General features: G+C 39.6%; 1 protein-coding gene across 1 annotated transcript; it reads right to left on the bottom strand.

Moving 5' to 3' along the window:
- Window positions 1-144: 144 nt before the first annotated feature.
- On the bottom strand, window positions 145-18196 carry CRKL (CRK like proto-oncogene, adaptor protein). The gene is made up of 3 exons (XM_072879726.1): window positions 17346-18196; window positions 13348-13810; window positions 145-4127 (listed from the first exon to the last, which is right to left on the bottom strand). The coding sequence occupies exons 1-3, from the start codon at window positions 17657-17659 to the stop codon at window positions 3993-3995; spliced, it is 912 nt and encodes a 303-aa protein (XP_072735827.1). The 5' UTR covers window positions 17660-18196; the 3' UTR covers window positions 145-3992.
- Between the last annotated feature and the right edge of the window lie 5899 nt (window positions 18197-24095).

The raw sequence follows: 24095 nt of genomic DNA, 5'->3' as shown, positions 1-24095 counted from the left end.
CTGCTTAATTCTTCCCTTGATTCTGGAAAACTTGGGTTGGCACTCTCATTCACCCACAAAACAGGGCTTCATAATGACAGAGTAAGGACTTCAGTGCTCTGCTAATATTATCAAGGTTTTAAGACTAAAGACAACAAATAGTACTGTAAGTTGAGGCAGGTTTTATTAGACTGTACAAACAGGGCACTGGGGAAAAAAAAACCAAAACAGTGGCTTGATGTTGGGACCAGTTCTATGAAATATGTGGAGTAAGAAATTAAAAAGGCACTAATCCTTAAGAAAAGACACCCCATATATTCTAACAATATAATTCATTTAATACTGTTAATCTTATAGCACAAAAAATAAAACAAGCTATAATCCCCAAAATAAATTTTAAAAGCTTACACTTTAATATTATTGCCTGAAGATCATGGTCTTTAAATTACATATTGTGTTTTAAAGTTTACACAGTGAAGAGTGTCTCAAATACAAGGCCACCTTTCCCACTGCAATAATTGTATCCTTGTCCCACAACACACTTTCATTTAACACAAGAAAACAGAAAAGGACAACTATACAAGAATGCTTTCACTGGTCCCAAAAGGCAGTCTTTTAGGCAGGTCTCACTTTCAAATGCAGCTACTGAGGAAAATGCTTGAAAACGTGACTTAGAAAACAAAGGCAGCCCACTCGTTCCCAGGATGTGAATACAATATAAAAAATTATTTTACAGGCACATGAACTGGCAAAGAATGCTCTTTTTCCCTTTACAAAAATAATGCTCAAGGCTCTTCAGAGTCCCAACCCAAACAGGACATTCCCTTTTGTTTATTCTTTCCCAATTTGTAAACAATCATGAATTAAATTAGCGCTTATCCAGTGACGGACACTGATTAAAACAGTTTTCATTTAAGCTTTCAGACTGGTCAGAGGCTTCAATGTCTATATACACATGTACACAACAGAAGGAAGTCAAACTAAGCCTTTCATGGTAGTTAACTGTTGTGGCACCAGATAATTAAACCAGCTCCTAGTTCAAAAGTAAGAACAACTTTAATGGTGCATAGATTGAAGCCATCACTTGTAGGCTCTCATGCTTCATATTAAGTACACCTTACACGCCCAAGGAACATTTACACTGATAGGTTATCACTCAAATTGAAAAGGCTTCATAAAGCAACAGACAGCACACATGTAAGCAAGCAACAAGCGATTGAGAATCCAGAGTCCTTCAAAGAGAAACACAAACTGATCAAATGCAGTCTTTATATGAAAATACTTGTCTCGTAGTAAAAGAGCAAAGACACGTTATGAAGCACGGTTACAATCAGCTCAGGCTGACCAGTATGCTACATTTAAACCACATTGAACATACCTGAACCACACCGCTGCTACTCAGAGAAACACTGTTCATCTGTGGCCTAAAACCAGGTTCACAGAAATTTAAGAATTCTTGTCTTTGCATCAGATGCCACTACCCACAAATTTTGCATAGTTTTGAAGGTAAAATATTTTGCTTTTCTGCAGTATCAGAACATAATTAAACCTAAAACAATCCTTGTGTTCAAAGGGTATACCTTAGTCAGTGAGGGGATGAGTCAAGACGTTTATTTCAGTGGAAAAAAATCCAGGTTAAAGCTGTGTTCAAGATCTCAAATCTCACAGTATTTATTTACCATGCAAAGGAAGAATTCTACAATCAGTCTTCTGAAGAGCTGCCTGTAACTAGGTCAGGTCTGAAATAAGATTTCTCTGCAGCAGACTGAGTTTAGTGCAGTTTCTGTATTCAGAAGATGACTTTCAGTAGTACAATCTATGTAGTAAACTTATGGGTATAGTTGGGACACAGAAAAAGCATGACCTTCTTTAGTTAAGAGAGCTGCATAGCTTTTCTTTGCAAGACAAAATGTCAATGCCTATTGTCAAGAATTACTCTTACAGCACCAAACACTTCAGTCAATGCTACTCTACTTCACAGTTAATTTGGTAGTAAAATGCTCTACAAGAATTCTAGACTGTCAGCCACTTGATCAACACTACAGAAAATAGCTAATAGATGAACGGAGAGACTTCTACTTTTAAAAAAACCCAGCATTGTGAATGTCTTGTTGCAAATGCCATTTTTGCATTTCTTCAGTGCCTTGCAATTAAGGATCTCATGGCACTTTCACATGAGCTAAGAACAACGTGCTTTTATTAGGATCAAGCGACACAAATCAACAAGAAAACATGCTGGAACTTAAGACAACAACTTTTATATAATTTAACATTTAAAAGAACTGGTGAGATTCTGCGGGTGTCTGAAGTTTCTCATTTTGCTACAATTGACAGCCTTCAAAAGCTGAAAAAAATGGGGGCTGCCGTTTTCCTGTCAGCTTCTGCAACAGACATTTTTCTTTAACCAGGCTGTCTGAAAAGGGAGGTTTTGTAGTTATAGTCTTTGCAGACATGTATTCTGTTAATTCAGTGTTCAATTATTTTTAAAAGAGCATTCCAGTTCACCTACAAAACACACGTAAAGGCGGTGGCACAGGATACCACTGTACCTAAGCTTTCATATCCTGTACGCAGGCTAAGGACTTAACCTGCATGGCATGAATTGTACTTATTTAGCTGCAGACATATAGTTCCCTACTGTAAGTACAATTACAGCAGTATAGCTTATGTACAGAAAAAGGGAAAGAAGCTATACTGATAACAGACACCTTTGTGGCCTCCTCCAGCCCAAGCATTAATTTATCACACGGGGGAACCCAGGCAGCAGACTCCAATTAACCATTTTCTAGAGGATGCTGGGAGGGGGAGGGATCTGGGGCATATATAAACCAGAGCCAACTTATTTGGAAGGGTAAAAAAAAGATGGCAGCATGCAGAGGACTTGGGATGCAAGCAAGGAAAAAGAGGGAAGAAAAAAAAGAAGATGAAAGCAGCTCTGGAAAAGAAGCACAACAACATGGAGACACGCTAGAAAAAAGGTATTGTGTTTGAAAAGGGGCCTTCAATGAGCTGGGGCTGGCATAGCTAGGAAACTTTGGAGAGGTAAGGGAGCCTGTAGAGAAATGGGTATAAGAGGTGTATGCATAAATAAGAGGGCTTTATCAGTATTTGCTAACGTCTTCTGTCCCACTCCTCTCCTACCTCTCCACACCATGGCAATCTGATCAACTGTCTACTAAGTAACAGCCTGGTAACAAGCACTTCTATACTAGTAAAACTACCTTTCAACACTGCAGAAGAACTGTATGTAGACCAGGCCAAAGTGTTTCCCTTTAAAGCTCACTTTCTACAGTTAGTGCTTGCAAAAATCAACAGAAATGCATTAGGTATGTCAAAAACAGGTTACAAGTTATCCACCCCTCCTAAGTTTCCTTATAAATAAATGCCTCAGCTTCAATGCAGCTCAATCAATGGTTATTTGCATTTAACACACACAGTTTCGGGAAGGTCAACAACAAGCTTAAGAGTTAACAGAAAGGAGCAGCTTCTAATACAACTGCTTAGAATACATAAGCTTCAATTATTGTCCTTTAAAGAGACCGTCATTTTAAATGTACTACCTTAGGACAGGTTCTCTTAAAACTAAGTCGTCTTCAGTCCTAAAATTGCATTTTTATTGTTGCTTTTTGTTGGACAGTAATGCACAAGTTGCATGTTTGATCTAAGATTAGGGTTCTTCCTACTGAGCAAGCCAGAAAAAGTCCATGGAAGTCTCAACAGGAAAGGTTTTCTTCCCATACTTCTCTGCTATATACTTTTTCAGTCTTCTCCAGCTTAAGGCCCAATAGAGTTTTAAAAGTGAAACTAAATTCTGGATGACGCAACTACGGTATGAAGGTCAGGCAGTGACTTCCGTTGTATGTATTCCAAATGTATATTAAAAGAACCGTCAAACTGCATCAAGCCGGAAAATGGGCAATGCTAGCAATGTGCCATTAAGTCATCATCCCACCTCAAACAATGCTAATGATAGCCAGGAAAATGAAGCAGCAGTGTAAATTGGGCAGAGGGAATCATTCGTTCTCATCTGGGTTTTGAGGGTCAAATATTTTGACATGCGTGAATGGGAAGAGCCCTTTTCGACCATTGACTTCTCCTTCCCACTGACCGTTTATATTCATCCTTGTAACCTTCACAATATCTCCAACCTGCAAAATTAAAAAAAAAGTTATCACACATGGGAATCTCACATCTGATACAAATAGAAATCAAGTGAAGAGGAACAACAAATACTAGGCCACTGTAGGGAAAACACACCCACCCTCTTCTTGGCATACGGCTCAATTGAAAAGAAAAGTTACTTTTACTTAACTAAAATACCAACATCTTGCTGCTAAACATGATAATGTTGTCTGCGCTCTTTTTCAGCCTCTTAACTAAATGTGTACTTAAGTATTCAGACAAACTGCTGAACTACACCTTTTCCTATAGGAAAGCTTACAACTTCATGCAACAATATATTTAGCTTAGATGTAAGTTAACATCACTAAAGCTACCATCAGTAATGAGATGCAACATCCATTCGAAAGAGCACAGCACTCATACTGGTTTTAGCATCAGCTGGCTTATTTCACAGGAAATTTAGGTTTTCAAAGAGCAATTCCTATGGCAAAGAAACCACTACTTGAAATTCTACTTCTGATTATCACAGTCTAAGAAGCTTCTGTAGCTTCTAAAATAATGGTACAATTCCAAAGCAGACAAAAGCAATCTCAGACTTTTTTTTTTTTTAAGTATTAGATGTACAGATTCTAGCTTTATTTGTTGTTTTCACCTCTACTTCCTGCCAAAGAATTTAAAACAGGAATGATGACATGTCAGGCCTTTCCTACCATAACCGTGTCTCTTCCTATTTGGCAGTGAAAGATGAGAAAAGCTAAGCTATGATCAAGCAAGAAACATCAGCCCAAATGATGGTAAGTTATACTCTTATAATTGTTCAGTGCCTGTATTGAATTTGCATTAGGATAATTTACAGAGCAAAATACCCAATTTGACAAGTAGCATTTAAGATTAGCTACATAGTCATTTCTCCTTTAAATGCTTCACAATAGCTGAACATGCGGTTGGTTGCAGCAGCTCTCTAACTTTACACCTCCCTTCCTGTTTACTTAATTTACTCTATGTGGTAACTATAGTAAATATTAGAAAAGTTATTAGCAGCTAATAACTAATTTCACAAAAAGTAGAACCAGCCTATAACCAATTGCCAACAGTTCCCAAGTTTCTTCCCCACACTAGGTCCAAGCTCTCTGTAGTTGATTCTCAGTTACCAAGCTAATTCTGTGAAATCCAAAGGTAACCAGCTTTGATCATCTTATTTAAGGAAAAACTGGATTTTAGTCCTGATACAGTATGTATAACAATTTGTCTACATTATCTAAATAGTACTAAAATTTAGAACTGATGCAGATAGTTTAAGGACCTTGGGGAAGGGCCTTAGATTAAAACTTTTCAGGTAAGACCTGTGTGTTTTCTGTTAAAGAAAAAAACCCTGAGTTTACAAAACAGTGTGCATGTCACTAGATGATATGAAGTCCATTTGAATCAGTTACCATTACTCCAATAGATATTTTTTGAAGATCACTCAGAAGCAAGAATCCTTAAGTGAAGTTTAAGATCCTATAATAAACTCCTTGGCAGTCACTCAGTGTTGTATCTCTTAAAGTAAAATTTCTCAACCTTTGAAACTCTTTTTAGAGATTTAAGCTTTATGTTGCGTATTAGAATGAAATTAGACATTTAAGCAAAATGTATTGCTCTACCCCCCTACTTTTTCTCCACTACTTGGGTTGTCCATGTCCTGTCTGCCCCCCCAAATTCGAGACTGTCACAGTTGGAACAATTATAATCTTGTGCTTTTAAGAGAGGAGAAAACCCTCTGAAACCTGGTAAGTTCTTGGGATATAACCGAGACCATATTACTTTCTTAAATGGACAGCTTTACTTATGCTGTTTCTAAACTCAAACATGAAGCCGGCATATACTATGAAGTAGTTATACACTGCCCATGATAGTTAGCACATATATATAGCATTAATTTGACTGGTTTTCATCTCTTCATGGACTACTGTAGCATGCTTTAATTGTGTACTTGCTAAAAAGCACAATTTGTCAGACATTTCACTGAATAGAAAGGCTAGGGAAAGCTTTAAATAGTAACAAGATGATCTAAACAGGAACCTAACGAATGTCTCTTTAGGAAAAAGCTGATAACATCTATAAATACTCAGTGTTACATTGCTAGATTTAAATAACCCTTGAAGACAGATCCAAGTTTTAGACCCAAATTCAAGACGACGCAGCAAACATTGCAACAGTTAAAACCTAGTAAGAAACTGCATTTGCACCACACCATAAAACCAATCCATTCTCAAACACGTTAATCTTATTCATGGAAGAAAAAAAAATCTGTAGTATACTGGATCAAAACCATGGACCTGCATTTTCTGAGAGTCTGACAATTTAAGTCTGCTCACATGCTGTAGAGATCAATCTATTATTCATTTTGAAGTTCTAGAAAAACATGTCCTTTAACTTGACTCTGAATGATTTCTACAACATGAATAGGTTTGGAAATCTTGCTTCAGCTGAGTGAAAAAAAATATTTACAATTAAGTCTCCTATTGCATTGCAAAAACTGCCATGTAGTTTAACAATGTAAAATGTTCTTTAGACTGCTGGGTGGGCAAAGTTGCTACAAATCAGTATCTGCCATTAAGGAGTGCTAGCTGACAAAAGCTACTCAAAAAATACTCCCATATACCAAGAACCACTGGAATATTAAATTGATTTGCAATAACTCTGTATTATTTTTTGAGTAGCTTTTTTTTTAAATGAAAGCTTCTGAATATCCTCTTGTGCTCTATTATTAAAAAAAATGCAGTTCCCCTGAGAAGATTAAATGAAACAGCATGTTGAAACAAGATTTTTGGAGAAGGAACCTTGATGTCATGATAGAATAATTCATGGATCTTATGTTCAAGACCTCCATTTTGACAATGTCCGGAAGAATCTGGTCAAGTCCCTCTATGTAACTTCTCCCCAAAGTACTAACTAAAAGCAATATTTGGTAAATGCTTTTTAAAGCATCTATAATACAGTCAGCTGAGGTGTGATCTCCCACTAAAATGATCTAACACACTTTTTTTCAGAGAATGTTTTAAGCCAGTCAGAAGGATTGTCTTATGATTAGGCACAGGACAGAGTCAGGAGACCTGGTTCTATTCTCATCTCTGCCACAGACTTCCTGTATGACTCTGGACAGCTCATGGCCCTTATCTATAAATTAGGATAATGCTTCCTTAGTCTCAGCATCTCTTGGATAAGTTAATTCACTTGTAAAGCATGCCAGCATCACTGGATGGAAGTATCCACTGCTGAAATGAGTAATACTTCTGAAATGCAGCCATCTGGTTCCACCCAAATGATAAAAATCGAAACGTATTTTAGATAGCATCCTTTCATTATATCCCTGTTACGGCATGAATTCAAAGCCCTGGGGAAACACAAGCTGTGGAACATGCCCATCAGAAAGGTTACTTCATTCACTCTAGACTCTTCCATACCTGTCTTCCATTTGAAGCTGATTCATACACTGCAAAAGGTTTCCTGCATGCCATTTTAGTCACACAGTCAACCAATTCAATGTGTTTTACAGATATTCCAACAATTGTATGTTAATAGTTCTATGGGTGAGAGAGTTCTGTAATACAAGTTTAAGGAGATAAAAATGCATTAAAACTCTAAATCATAATTTTAGCCCACTAGGTCAATAGCTATAGAAAACATATTGCTCTCTGGAATTTATGGGGTGTTGAATCTCAGTCATTATCCTAATTAGTGTCACAACTCACCTTCTTTGGTAACACTAGCATTAGTACCAAAACCGAAACAATTGTTCAGACCAGCTGCCTGTTCTGGAGAGGAATAAACAAGGCTCAACACTAAGAAATTACTTGATATCCCCTTGTACGCAAAAGTTATAAAGCTGAGCTACACAAAAGAGGCAGAGTTCAGTCACACTGCAAGCAGGACAAAGTGACACTGAAGTAGCTGGTGCTTTATGTATTGGAAGATTCAAGAAACCAACAGACTGAAAGCACAGCTTAATTATCCTTCACTTCTGAAGTGTGCCAGAAGAAGAATAATTGATGCCCAAACTAGAGGATCAAGTAGTTCAGAGGAAAGACCTTCGACCATTCGTGAGATTTGAAAGCAGGTCAAAGGGCAGCATAGAAATGTTGAAGTCCTAGATGCAATTAATCTAGCCTCATCTAGGAACAGTGCAAAACAACAGAAGTTTGCATTTCGAGTATAGCTAGGACAATTGCAAGAGTTGGGGTTACAGCACCACAGATAAAGTGCTGCTTTTCATTTAATGATGGTAGCCTGTCTCCATCTGATTAAGCCAGCTGTCATGATAGTACAGAATTTGGCAAAGCCCAAAACTCCCATAGACCATCATTCTTGAACCATACTGAATCTCATTGTAGCACAGGATCTTGTCTAGGTTATCCATGTCGCTTTCAGTTTCATCTGAAAACAAACTCTGCAAACAGTTCTGAGGGTGAATGTATTGTGAGGCACTCAGCACTATCATGATAGAAACCATCAATAACTTTGACTGGAAAAGGAAGTTACAAAGATTAAGATTGCACACAAAATCTCCAAAGTAATTGTCAGTTGTATTTTCAAAGGTAGCATACTGAAAAGTTGGTGCATGTCAGCTCAGGCACGGGAATCCTGCTGCTAACGTCACTTTAAATTCAGCAGTTATCAGAACTAAAGCTCCCCGATCAACACTTCACACTACACAAGTATAGGCTCAACGCTTTGCTTAAAATCTAGACCTTGTGGGTTAGATGCATTTTAATGTTTAACACAGCAATACTAAGTTTCCTTGGCTTAAGAAAAGCACAATGCTTGCTGTCTAGTGAAAGAATTAGCCTAATTTCCTAATTAAAAAAGTTCCACTACTAGCACATTTTGGCCTACTTGTCTCAACTTTCCTTTGAAGAGGAAAAAAGTTAACTGTAACCTAATTGTAACAAGCTCAAGAGAAATATTATAAGTCAGCTATATAATTATGGTGAATGCATATTTATTTCACCAAAACATTTCAATGACAGGTTAACTCTGTACTAGCAAACATACATGTATATGTTTGATATGTCATGAACAGATAAACTACTTAATACTATAATGCTGGCACAGGTCTAGAAAGAGCCATCATTAGTATAAAAACTTTGCTATAAAAATATAGTGAAGCTCTTGTTTAAAAAAGAATCTTCAGATTCCATAACACTGTCATGTTAAGTCTGGAGATGAACTCTAGGACTATTACTGCCTTCAAAACGGTCTATGACATTTATTACAGTGTTTGCAATATATTTAAGAACCATTTTTTAAACATGCAGTAGACATAAGTCTAGTGGCTACTGCTGCTCTCCCATTTTCTGGTTCTTTATGCCATTTCATTCCATTTTATAAGTGAATTTGGAATTTGTTGTTCATGTCCTGAATCAATCTTCACACATTTCACTAATTTTTAAGGGAATTATCCACCATTAGTTTATCTACTGACTATGCTGGACATAATGAACTTTGTTGCGTAGAAGTTAGCAATCAATCAACTACTTTGGATCCAAACAAGAAGTACCCAACTAACGAGAGATAAGCTCCTTTAAGGTAAAACATACCAGGTCTTAGTCTACTGGGCACTGCATACACTTCACATGCTAGTTAGAACATGCCAGTTTAAAACAAGGCTTCATTGGCATATTATTGTTAACGGACTGGCTATAGAACTACAGGTTATTAAATGCTGAGAAATGTTAAGGTAGACTTCACTGCTCTGTATCATATTAACAGTGACAAAGAATCTCTGCTCGTACAAAATTCATCACCTCCTTAAAGTGCTACCCTGTATAACCTTTCAACACAGGATTGCCCTCCTAGTTTTGCCACAGAAAAGCAGGACTGAAGAACAGCAGTACATAACCCTGTAATGTAGAGTTCTAGTCCCAATAAATACAGGACACTGTATCCCTGTCCTTCAAATTCCTTCCCCTAGAGCACCAGAAAGGAAGGAAATTGCTTCTTGGCTAAAAGCACACAAGTGAAGAAACAGATCTAGGTAGTTGGGTTTTGAGTTGAGTTTTGGTTTTTGTTTGGTTTTGGGTTTTTTTTTGGGTGGTGGTTTTTTTTTGTGGTTTGGTTGTTTGCGTTTTTTTAAATGCAGTATCCATGAAAATACTACACACATTAGTAGTAAAGTTAGTTACAGTGAGAAACTGCAGACTTCAACAATTTCATTAAAAACATTAAATCTAAACTTCCAAGGTAACTAATGCAATTGACAACAGTATATGTAAATCTTAGAAATACATTTATTAATCATAAGCTTTACTAATTGTTCAGTGGTGCAGGGAGACACCTGAAGTTATATGTATACCAACTGTATGCTTTGAGAGAGTAGCTATACTTAAAACTTTTATTTTAGCCTATAAACAGATTACTACTTAATTTTTTACTTTAGAGAATAAAAGTAGAGCATTTAATGCAGTAGGACCAAGTCAATATTGAGATGTTAGTCACTTCAATAATACCAATATGAATGCTAAATAATTTTAGCCCAGCAAGGTCCCAATTGTAATAAATGTCATATTAACTAGTATCCTTACAGGAACAACATTGTAGTTGCCCTTAAACTGTCACACTTTAAATACTATTTAAAAGTTAAATACTCTGTCATTATCCAACCAAACAGATCTTGTTTCAGATTTTCAGTAGAATATTCACTTGTTTTACAAGTTACATTTTTCATGTGAGAAATTTAAAAAAAATAATTATACCTTCCTTACAAAACAAAATTCTTTGTAACAGGCTATGAATCTCTATCTTTTCTTAAAGAAAACTTCTGACAGCTTATGTAAACAATAGTGTGAAACAGAAAAACTGGACTTGCAAGCAGAGAGCTTGTCCCATTTTCAAGCTGAACCCAGGAGAGTGACATCCCTCCACTTAAAAGGAAGTCGAGCAGATTACTACGCAATAGCTTTACTTACTTCAAATGGTATTCTCTTCCTTTTAAGTACTGTCTGTGAGCTGACCACACAAAGCTAGGGCCAAACAGATATTTTGCTATCATATTGTTTTATCAGTTTAAGTGAGATTACACAATCAGGCACTGTATAATTATACTAACAAGGTGTTCTACCTGTACAAGCTGAACTGTGATTTAGAGTACACCTATACTAAGGTGGAGTCCTGTCAAATACTATTATTCTGAAAGAACACCATTAACTTTCTTCCCCAAAACATTCCCATAAGCTGTTCTTTCCCTACCACTAGCTACTTTCAGTGCTCTTACAAAAGAGAAGCTTCAAATGGTCCAGATTTAGTGACATGTAGAGCCCTGACAAGGCTGGGATTAAATACATCATCAGGGCCCAGCAGGCGTTAGGCAATCTGAAGGAAGATCATGAAAAGAAGTTGGATTTTTTTTCTCTAAGAGTAGTACACGTGACAAAAAAAACCCAAAACAACGCTCTATAATGAGGTTGCTAAAGTTCCCTATGCATGGATAGATATGGAGAAGCTGTAATCACTGATTTTAATGAAAATGTAGATCAGTTCCCAGAATTCTACTTAAGAAGCCTCTTGAGAAGCCACAGTGTGGCTAAGGTGCACTTGCAAAGAAAATGGACTACCTAGGAAGACAAAATATGCCAATGGTGGAAGACACTAAGACATAAGGCAAGAAGTGATTAGAATTCAGTGGAAGAGAAGAATCTTTCAAAGAAAACTTCAGCAATTTGAAGGTTCAAAACAATTCAAACCTACATGTTGGTCAGAGAATTAATCCTACTGGTATACTAGAGTAGCCAAAATGACGGGATTAACTAGGTCACTAAAGAGCAAGTCAGAAAAATCTATTTGTGAGGGCCGTCCTTCCAAGTGGTTTTGCTACCCTGCAGCAAAGCAAGTTCCCTGAAGTAATTCCATGACACGCTGATAACATAACAAAAATCAATCTCTTGCCTTGCTTTGTTTTCAGAAGCATAAGTAGTTTTGGCAGGAATCTTCTGTACAGTGCAGTTGGCAGTGAATTTACACTTTCCTCTATGATAATTTTCACACACTGTTCACAAATAACAAGCCTCTAGCTTTCATAGGACTCAAGGAAAATCCAGTGATACATATTTAACTTTTAACCCTGTAAGAGTAATCACTTGTAGAGGTTTTACAAATACAGGAGGAAAAACACTTAGGGCAACTATTATGAATAACTGGAAGTCACAAATATAACCTTTCAAATTTCAGTCAAAAGTATCAGCTATAGGTAACAGCTTTAACTTGCAAAGTAATTGAGAAAAACCAATGGGAAAAGTTCAAAAGTACTTTTAAAACCACTATTATTTTACTTGCTATAGAACGCTGTTGCTTCCTTTGCTTGTTTCCTTGCATTTGCTCCTTGAAGTATTGTTGCACGCTCGGATTTCATCTTTGAGACTAGCACTTTTTCCAGATGAGACATTTCTGAACTATGGGTTAACTAGCCTTCAGTATAATCTTAAGTGTAAAAGTAACACTCTCAGTGTTCTGGATGTAGCTTTAAAAACCTCTTCCAATCCATCATTTATGCCAGTTAAACTAGAATTGTATCATGAATTCTTTACCATTTCAAGAATAAAGCTCTAAAGTCTTAAAGACATCGCTAATAAAAATAAAATTTAAAAATTATTTGGCAAGCACAGGAACTTATTAAAGGTTCAACACAAGTTTAGATCTAAGCCCCTCGCCCCAATTTAGGTCTTAAGATTTCTCAAATTCCACTTTTGAAGACCAAAGTAAAAAGGACTAGAGTACATCTGCACCAGATACTCAAGTGCATCTCATACTACAGTTGAGGATCAGAAAGACTATGTTTATCAGCAATCCTTACCTTTCTCTGAAGGATGCTACTGCCAGTTCTCAAGCTGGAATACTGCAATGATTAATGAAACATCTCTTTCCTTCCCCAAGATTAGGTGGAGAAGCAAAGTCATCCTCTCACTAGCACTTGCTTCCACAGCAGGATATACACACTCCACTACCCTTGTAACATATTTGCACTGTTGAACAGGCAAGAAGAGAGGGTAAATACAGGTCCTGAAGTAACTTGGTCACTTTTCTCAAAGGAAGTGGTACAGATGAAGCAATTTTGGTAGATCTTTCTTCAGAATGTAACCTAACTTCTCAGTCTGTTGACATAGATAAGCAAACTCCATATGAAGTCATCCACACCAACTTTGCGACTAACAATTTTAGTTTCTTATTTTACAAAAGAATTGAAAACCATAAGACTTGAGAGGAAAAACTTACCTCTAATGCCAGCGCAGTCTTGTCATAAGCACAGGGTACTCTCTTTTGGATAGCTTTGGCATAGACTGGTCCATTCTGTGTTGATGGAAGAGGATTGATCACTGCTCCAGGTGTACTGGATACTGAGGGAAGGGGACTTGCGGTTTGAGGCTGAGCATAAGCATGGGCAGGTTCTGGAATACCATAACTGTTGGAATTCCTGTTTCCATGCTTCCCATGAGAAGATCTGACTAGCTTTTCTACATAAGGAACAGGAATCATCCCAATCCGACCATCCTTGTTTCTGGCGCTCCACCACTGTTCTTCTGGCTTCTCTACAATTACCAGTATCTCGCCCTTTTTAAATGGAAGATCCTCAGCATCATTGCCAGGAAAGTCATAGAGAGTCCGAACATACTCCACATTCTCTTCTGCAGTGGACATAGCAGGGGCAGATCCAGATCCCATTGGTGGACTTGGATACCTAAGTTTCAAAAAAGATTTGGTATAAGCGATAGCTATTGTTTTGTATTTCCAGTAACAAAGTTAAGTACCAGTTTTACAGTAGGAACACCAATTAGAGAAGAATTACTTACTCAGCTTTGTAACAAAAGTATTGGCTTGGTAGCACTGTGAGGCATTTCATGAGTAACTCATGCTCTCAAGTAATTACTTAAATACCCAAATTAGCTTCCCCAGAAACCCAATAAAAATCTATCACAGATGCAGAAAATTGGGAGAAATAATGCAAAATCTTCATCCACCTGTTTTGGATTGTTGTGAGAATCTTAGAGTAGAATAAAATTAATTCTATAGCTTAAGTTATGAGAGTTATGATACATAAAAACAAACTAAAATTATTTGGGTGACTTGGAGTAGAGGGGCTCTTGGAGAGCTAAATAATCCTCTTCAGTTCATCACATCTACATTTTTAACTTCAGCATCCGCTTCTAAAGAATTCAGTAACTCTAAATGCTAGATTTGAGGAAGTATAGTGGAAAAAGGGAACAAAAGTAAGAGGAGGGTATGATAAACACTTATAGTTTTCTAACTCAAAGCTACAAGTCCAGTGTTGTCTTTCTGAGTGGTAGTACAGCGTCTTTCTAACTGAATCCTACTACTTACATGCAGAGTTTTGGGGACAGCCAGTCACATTTATACTGAAAACTCCTTTCTTTAAGAAAAGGGATAGGCAGATCCTGAGTCTTAGGAGACAACACTATTCCCCTCTTTTCTGGGAAGTAATATGGAAGTGAGCTCCCTAATCTTATTTTTACAACTTCAACTCTCAAAGGGTGGTTATAATATAACAGAAAAATTATTAGTTTCAAAGTACTTATCTTTGCATATTTAAATACCTAATAACCTAAAAGTGACATCTTCATAAAAGACAATATGAAATACTTGCATCCACTGGTAAGAATAGAGTAAGAAATGAAAAAGCTAACCATCTAGAAATATTCCTTTGCCTTATTAACCACATTACCTTTAATTTATTCACGTAATTGTTTATTACTATGCCCATCATCTGTCCAAGACAGTCACTTCATTGTCTGTCATAATATGAGATAGTCTCATTTGATGAACAATTTTCACTGCAGTCTATTTTCATCATAAATTTTATACATTTTATTCAAAGCAGACATCAGAAATCTTAACATATATAGGCCATAGCAGATACTTATTATCTAAGCTACGATAGGAAGAATGCATGTCATTAGCCTACTTCAACTCTCTTTTGCTACTTGCAAAATAAGATGGAATTCAAATCCCTATGATTTTTGCAAGATATGCCAGAAGCCCTAAACAGAAAGATATATGCTTCTTTAAGACACCCTGCTGCAGCCAAAGCCAGGGGAGAAAGGGAACCCTTTAGAGAGCAGTCACTCTGCATAAACAAAATCTCAGGAACATCTGCAATGATGGTCAGAGCTCACTGTTGACACAAAACAAATAGAAAGCTTAAAACATTCAGTTTTCAACTGTTCTACAAGTTTAAAATGTCATCTTCAAGAGCTAAATGTGTTGTATGGCTGTATACAACAAACTACTTAATCCTACCACAAAACCCACCACTTCATACTGTACTTTATGAAATTAAAAGAATCAACAGCCTTCAAAAGCACAAGCACCCAAGTGTGATGTTCCCCTGAAAATGCCAGAGAAATAAGAATTAGCAATAACAGTTCTGAAGCACATACCTGTCCACCCCTATTCTAAATGTAGTCCATTAACTATAAATAAATAAAATCCGGAAATGCTACCTCTCATCCTCCCTCTTGCAGCAGGAAGTCTCCTTCAAACAGAATTTCAAACCAGCAACCATGTCATTGATTTTTCTAAAAGAGTTTAGAACAAAAATCATGCTAAGGAAAACCACCTAGTCAGTCCCATTTAGGCTAGGTCCCATCTGTCTCTGTATGCTGAGAGAACAATACACAATCAAAATCTTGAAAATAAAGTGGTACTAAAATGTTCATAAAACATTTCACAGAAGACTCATAATAAATACCAAGTGAGCAAGTGGAATCAACTAAATTTTCAAGTGTTTTAAGAAAGCCAAGTCAGTCATTGCCATAAATGATTAAGAACAAGTTTTTACATCCAGAAAGGCACAACAGTATCCAGGTTAAGGAGAACAGAGATAAGCATAAAGATTGCTTCAGTGTAGACTTTTTTCCCTCCCAACTGCTCACAAGTTTAAGCATGCACCTAACACTGGGCAGCTCCATTTAAGCGGTCCTGCAATCGTAAAAGTGATTTTTTTCTTTTTCACCTACCCATCTCTCTAGCCACAGCACAATCACGATCCCAGAAGACTTCTCAGCAACTTTAAGAGATCTTGAAGCTAGTGCTTTCTGTCACATCCCTCCCATCGCCTGACAGCTTTACAGAAAGACTTTATTTTGACCACTTGAGTTTTTCAGCTTGACAAGCTATTGTCAACCAGTTACTCATTGTCATTAAGAACTGGCCTATGCCAAGGTTAAATTGTGGCTATAAACCTCAAAGTTATTCTTCCCCTCTAAGAATGTGCTAATCTGCAAAACATAGTAAGATTTTAAATGGCAGAATTTAAAGCGTACCAATTTGAATTTCTTTTTTTAACGTGTCACTACTTTTCTAGCTTTTATTTCACTTCATTCTATCCAGGAAGCCCAAAAGCTTTGAAATAAGATACTGGGAAAGGCTTTATTAATTAAAACTAAGGAATATGTTCTAGAGTTCTTGCTAAGCAGTTTACTGATGCAAATTGCAGGTATGTCCCATGTTGGGAACAGGACAAAGAATGAGCTCATAGCCAAGTCACATTTTCCCATCCTCCTAGAATAGCATTTCTCAGTGTGGTGCATGTAGTATGCAGATATAGATGAACAGTGCCATAACCAAACTGTGAGAAATAAATGTTTTACATTTTTTTGGGGGTGGAAATGCCACTCTAGAAGTTTGGGAAATGCTGTCCTAGAATGTATTAAAGCTGACTTAACAGGGTGAAGCAGTCTAATCGCATAAAGGCCTGTTCTATTGTAATCAGTGTGGATGCAGGGGCAGACAGAAACTTAAGCTCAGAGGCTGTACTTCAGTCACTGAGGAGAAGACTTGTGAACCAGCTTCTCAACCATCCTAGGAACAGAAGGACAATACCAGAAGAAAAGGTTGACACAAAGCACGACCACACCCTCTTGCAAGGCAGTTATAGCCCGTGGTAGAGATGTACATGGTACCTTTACATATGCCTACGTGCACTGTAAGGACAGGCCCCGTGCATTATGTGGATGATTTGACTGAAAGAGCAACCCATAATGGTCACTGAGATCCAGAGTGCTAAGAAGAACCACTGTTAGAAACAGCTTCAAACGAGGGCCATAAACAAATGTTTCCTTAGTATGCATACACAGCATGGCCATACATCCAACGTTAAGATCCTGGAGCTACGAGGTTGGACTAAGACCCCCCCTGCCTTGTGCCACCTCGGGCAAAGATAGCAGTGGGTGGGGCGCAGGGAGGGCGGCACTCACCTGGGCGCAGGCTCGATGAGGGTGGTGGTGTCCAGGTAGTGGATCTTGTAGAACTCCAGCAGGGCGGGCAGGTGCTCAAACTCCTGGTCGCCGATCTTAAAGCGGCGGTTGGGCAAGGAGTTAATGATGTAGTGGGAAACCCGGGAGTTCTCAGACACCGAGAGCACGTAGTCCCCCGGGCAGGTGGACGAGTCCCGCACCAGGAACATGCCATGCCGCTGCCCTTGCAACCGCGTCTGCGCCTCCGCCCGAGACACCGGGCCCACGTACCAGCTGGAGCGGTCCGACGAATCGAAACGAGCGGCGGAGGACATGGCTCCGGGCGGGGAAGGGGAAGGGAGGGGGGGAAGGAAGGTGAAGAGCCCGAAGGCCCGGGAGGAGGAAGAGACCCGGAGAAGGGAAGGCCTGGGCAAGGAGGCCTGGGAGGAGGAGCGGGCTGGGGGCTAGAAGGAAGCGACTAGTGCCCAGCCCAGAAGACAGGAAGCCCAGGGAAAGGGGGATAAGGAAGCTCCGCGCCTCTGGAGGCGAAGGACCGAGGAACGGCTGGGGTGGGGCTGGCCAGACGCGGCGGTCAGGGCCCCCGAGTCTCCCTCAGCGGCGGGGTGTGCAGGGCATCCTTCCCGCCTCTCTCTCAGGCCTGCGGCGGGCCCGGCTGGGCGGGTGGCGAAGAGCAGCGGCGGCTGAAAAGGATAGGCGGCCCGGGAAGGTGGCGAGGGTAGCCTGCTACGGTGCCTCAGCGCCGGAGCCAGCCGGGGCGGGGGAGGCAGAAGCGCCGGGCTCCCGCTTTCTCCTATCTCTCCCCTCCCCTCTCAGAGCCGAGCACCAAAATGGCGGCGGCGCCGGGCGGTAGCAGTTCTCCGGAGACACCGCCCCGCGCAGGCGCGCTGCGCGCCGCGGCTCGCGCCGGCGGGGGGAGCAATGACGCGGGGCTGCCGCGGGGGAGGGGCGGCTGCGGGGAGCTCGGGGCCGTGCCCGCCTCAGCACCAGGCGGCCGCGTTGAGGGCGGCGGCGGCGGCGGGCGGGGACGGCTCCGCGGGTCGGTGCCCCGTCCTCGTGTCCGTAGGGGAGGGAGCGCCCTCCCCTTCCCCAGTCCCTTCGGGCTAGAGTCATTCAAACCTGCCCCAGCGCAGCAGGCGTGCAGGGGCACCGCCGGTTGGGGGGTGAACGGTCCCGGTGGTGTGTTGAGTCAGGCGGGGTGTGAGACCCCTGCGCCTTCTGCAGCCCCTCAGAGAGCAGGGCCGTCCTCCCCACGCACCGCTTCCCTGGCGCGCTGCAGGCCCACTTTACCACAGGTCGCCCCCAAAAATCTCTGCCCAGTCCTTGGGCTGAAGACATCTGAGGGAGACCCGCCAACGTAACCTCCTCCATCTTCTCCCCTTCCCTCTCTCAGCACATCCTCCCTCCTCGGTGCTGCCCAGCCCCTGGCCTTCCCCGCTTTGCCACAGCGCCCTCAGGCATGCTACGCTTCCCTTCCTTCCAGGGTCCCTCTGGCCCTGCCTCGGGCCTCCTTCCCCTCTCCACACCTCCGAGCTCAGTGGGATGCCCCGCAGCCAGGCACCCTGACTGCAGGCAGTTTGGAGACAGAGACCATCTTCCCTAAGGTTTTGTTGTTCTTATTAGTTGATTTTTATTTTTTTTTAAGGAACAAAATGGACCACTGTGATAATCTCTGATGTCAAGATAACTTCCTACGTGCTCTAAGAGACAGTTTCCTGTCTCTTTATAGCCCTGTTCCCAGATAACAGGGTCAAAGCCCTGTCTGTCTGGGGGTGCAGGAGGGAGGGAAGATGGTGTTGCAGCCGCTGAAGAGGAAGGAAACCCCGGAAAGGACTCAGCAGGCCTCACTGGCAGGGGCTGGGCAAGCACTTGGCACGCAGTGCAGCATGAGCTGTGTGAATTTTAGAGGGAGGCTGGCATGTGGTGACCTCAGACGAGCAGCATGGGCCTTTGCGTGGTCTGACTGATGTTTGGAAGGGCTGGCAGTGGCAATCAGCACGTCCAGCTGCGATAGGCAAGGGCGTGACAAAATAACTGCACTAATTCCCCACACATGCTAGAAACCTTTGCAAATAGTGTGAGTTTAGCGCAGTCTCATGACTTCGTTTAATTTGTGCTTTTGATTTTGTTTTTTCATTTTGCTTTGGGGCTGGCAATGTGAAATGAAGCAGCACTTGAGAGCAAAAAACATTTAAAATGGAGAAATAGATTTAAGATGACTGTCTTGAAGTGCCTAACTGGACTGTTGTGCAGTGTTATTCCAGCTTTGCCATCTTTCTTTTATGCTCTTCCTTTTCCAAAAGCTCAGTCACAACATGGTCATTTTTTTTCTCTTTGTTCTTCTTCCTACATTAGCAACTAGTGCCAACTGAGATGTTTGGATTGGAACATATGGGCTGCGTCTCTGTAGACATTTAGCAGAGTTCCAATCATCTAAAATGGAAGACATTCAGTGTCATTCTTAGATTTTAGACAAAATCATTCAGGAAAATTCTCATAACATCACTAACACGAAAGGCCCTTGAAGGAGGCCCTGAATATGTGTACAGGTATCACTTTACTAGCCGCTGAAATACAGCCATCTCCTGGGTGGAAAACAACAGCTGTGTAGTCATGTACAGCAATACTAGCAAAACAGTAGACCCAGAGATGAATAATACCATCTGAAAATTCACATCGATGCAAAAATACTCGTCCATTGCTAGGGAAGCTTACTTAGTAGCTATACCTCTGATCCATTCCTACTGGTTTAAGTGCTTGTATTTGCCAATGAGAGTCAGTTTTAGACACATGTAGATAGGCTACAATAGATTATGAAAGTTATTATGTTTTCTTCTGTCATTTGAACAGGTTTGGATCGTTTTCTGTTTGGCTAAGGCCAAAATATAGATTAAAAGATAGTACTTGGACTTGCAATAACATGCTAAATGTTTAAAAATAATTACAAAAGCCACAAGTTAGCAGCAGAATTAGCAACACGTAGTATATAAAAATGAAACAAAAATTCCTATTGCTGCATTTTATTGAATTATAATTTTTGTTATAATAAAAATCAAATGTAGGAGGTCAAATACATAGTGATTTTGCCTCCATTTTGTATGGATAGTACTAAAATCTCAAAGGAGTTGAAACATGTCAGGAATAAATAGTCAGGAATATTTAATTATAAGCCAATTTTTGTGCAGTACTGTGTGGGGCTGGACTGATGCTGGAGAACCAGCACACCCACCTTCCCATCCAGAGAGGATTCTAAGGCACAGAGAGGTGTTCAGTTTGGAAGGAACTGCCACAATTAGCTGTTCTGAACTTGTATTCATGCAGGCTGTGTGCATCCTTCAAGTAATTCCCCCCTCACTTTCCATAACTGTGGTTGAACTAGGCCAGATCTTCTAGGTAAAAGTTCCTACATTCTAATTACATATGAGAAAAAGGCGACTTGTTCAAGATCATTAATGTTATCTGATAAGACTGGGCTTCAACTTCCTAGACTACATACAGACAATCGTCTCAGGTGTATTACATCCCTACAACTGCATTTGGTTTAGGAAGAATGGATAAATGTATGGTACCACTTTACCTTTTTATTACATATAAATACATTTATGCTCTTTGTCTTACCTGTTGGCAGCTTCCACCCTCAGAGCATGGCCAAATAGTTGTAGCACAACTGAGGAGGTGGGGAGCTCTTAAAGTGCATCAGCTGCTGATGAAATAAAAACTCAGTTGGCAGAATATTCCCTTGAGAAGGTCCCGTCCGTCTTTCCCCATGCCCAGCTGCTCCTTCTTCCTTTCGCCAGAAGCTTCTGACACCATCAGTTGGGCTGAATGCCAAATAAATTGTGCGTGTGGCTGGTCTCTAAGTAAGGAGAAGTAAATTTCTGTCAAGGGTATAGCATGAGGATCCTTATTTGTTTCAAATCAAGTACTGGGTATGCTTCCAATGCAAAATTAACAACCCTAATTTAAACCATGAGGAAATGGGAAAGGATATGTTGGATTTGGAGGTAGACAGCTGGAGAAGAAATACAGTAGTGAAAGCAGTTATGAAACAAAAACTGAAGCAATCACAATTGCTTCTCCAAATGTGGAAACCTTAAATACTTCAGGATGCAAGTCCACTACTTACAAATCTAGCAAATATGCCTGTACAGCTTTACTTCTGTGCTGGCAGGAAATAAGAAAATAGATCATCAAGAAACCTAGTTATTATTCTTCTGGACTTCCTAATGTATCAGCAGTTTAAGTGTTGGTATTTTGATCACTCAGTTCTGGAAGAGTTGTTTGGCTATTCTCTTACAGACCAGAAATAACTTAAAGCTTTCTTAGTTCATTGTCCATCTGTCCACAATGTCTTGTGCTATACTGTCTCTGAGGACTCACTGTAAAAAATGAATGCTTTTTACTGGAAGATACAAGACTGACATATTTAGGAGATCAGAGAATTTATTAAAAAAAAAAAACTGAATCAGCCTAAAATCCCTATGCGTACATGTTTTCCTTGAGGTAACACAAAGTTTAAGCGGGCTCTTGAAGGCTAAGTTCCTGAAGCATCACTCTTGATAGGAAAACAGATCAGTAATTATAGCTCTGCGTATCAGTCTGTAATATCTCCTGCAATTTCTTTATGTAGGTAACCGTAGTAAACAAGAAGAACAAAGTGCTTTATATCTGCAGAGTTAGATAAAATTGCCAATTTTAAAGCAAAGCAATTTTATTATTGTTTAGCCTATGTTAGTTTGAAAAGGTACACGCTAGACTAAAACAAGCTACTGCTAAATGATTAGGATGGTTTGAGCTAAGCTAAACTCTGTGGTTTTTTACCTAAACAAAATACATGCAAGTAAGACAGTGCATACCATAACTTTCAACAGTCACATTATGCTCAGATGAAAAGAAATTTTGGGGGTGAAAGCAACAAAAGTTTTGATCAAATCAAAATACATAATACCTGCCCTTAGATTTAGTCATGTAACTTTGGGGTATTATACCAGTAACTAAAAAAATAGAAAAAATAATGCAGCACTTCTCTCTAAGGTAGATGATCTGCTTTAAGGAAAAGTAATTTCCTTGTAACTGCATTCTAAGCCTTACATTGATTTGCTTTGCACAGCATCCAACTGCAACATTTAATAAATAATGCAATCACAAAATTGCATATACTGATAAATGGAAAAATGGATCACCTGACTATCTAAAAATCAGTATTCAAACATAGAAGGAGTGATAGGGTAGAAGCTAGAAAAAAAACCCCATGAGTTTTCTCAAGATGTTTCTTTAGCTTAATAATTACTCATGAATGTCTTATATTCTCCTATGTAATCTAAGAATTATCCTATCAGGCTGGTTATTTGTAATAGTAAGTAATACCCTCTAGTGGTATACATAGGAAAAGGAAAAGAAGCCAGACAATGAACGATTACTTTTTTTTTATCATGAAAGAGGCTAGATAACATTTTCACTTGTATAACATAGGGTATCACTGGTCTGTCGAGAAGTGCTAGTTAAAATGGAAACTGCACTGCAAGCGTTAGACTTAAGTTAGATGTTTGGGTTTAGTTAGAACAGCTGGGTCTAGAACATGACCTGGACCACTAGAAGTCTTGGATCACTTGTCTGCAGACAAAACAAATTGCCACTGCAACACTTGCAGTCTGGAAGGAGTGGTTCTAGTGATGTCCAATTCAGAGAGATCTGTCCTTAAATCTGAGGGCTACGCTTACTTCCTACACATTAAAAGTAACTCTAGGCAAAATAGGAATACTTGTCAGTCTCCAATATTGCAGTGTAATAAAGTCTGTATTTCCAGACTCCATGTGCAGTTCAGAGTTCATTATCAAAAAAAGATTTTCTGAAGAAGGTCATAATCAGGGTTTCCTACAGTTACCAGGTCTTTTATTTGCCAATTGGCAAAGGTTCAGAGATTGAGGTGAAAACTGACAGTGCTGGAGAAAAAAATCCAACAAATGCCCCTCTTACCAAGAAAAAGCTGTTGAGCTTATTAAAAGAAGTGTGCAAATACTCTTGAATCTTTTCTAGAAGCCCAGTCTACTAATGTAGAGTCATCTAGGTCTATTTTGAAATCACCTTTGTTCCCATAAACAAAATATCCCAAAGTAATGGTAATATCCAGGAACTTCCGTTTCTCTAAAGTAGCATGTCAATGTGCAGTATTTGTCATGATGTGATGATACTTGACTAGTATCATATCATTCTGATTGTCACTTTGGTTTTGCCCTTCTCCTGCAACCCCGTTATTGCTACAAGATTTAAAAGCTTTTGGTAGTTTGTAATGATTTTCTGGTGGCACTGATTACTTCCCGCCCCTCCAAGAGGAACGATCCCATACTATTCAGGTATCACACTGGTTCAGACTTTCAGTCAGCTTCTAAACTAATGTTAAGCAAGATGGTAGTCAGAAGCCAATTATTTTAAGGCCTCACGAAGGAAGGATTTACTATGTCTTATCTTTCTGAGCTGTAGTAATTCTGTATTATGTTCCCAGCATTAGTTCAGCTACTGCAGGGTCTTGGACCAGTGTAATCTTCAATACCTCTAGTTATCTCCTCATTACTTTTTTTCTTATGCTGTGGCAAACCAACCTCTGCTCTCTTTATCCTCTTCTAAAGCATATAATAAAAGAATGAAAATAACGGCCCATTTCCCAAGCTGGTGTAACTTTACTGATACTAATGTAGTACTATAGGATCTAATTAAGCTCACTAACTTTCAGACTTCACAGTTAATAAAACTGAG

This window comes from Ciconia boyciana, chromosome 15 (assembly GCF_034638445.1).
Source record: "Ciconia boyciana chromosome 15, ASM3463844v1, whole genome shotgun sequence".
Taxonomy (NCBI): domain Eukaryota; kingdom Metazoa; phylum Chordata; class Aves; order Ciconiiformes; family Ciconiidae; genus Ciconia; species Ciconia boyciana.
Note: the sequence above shows the minus strand (reverse complement) of the source record. Positions and strands in the feature narration are given on the sequence as shown.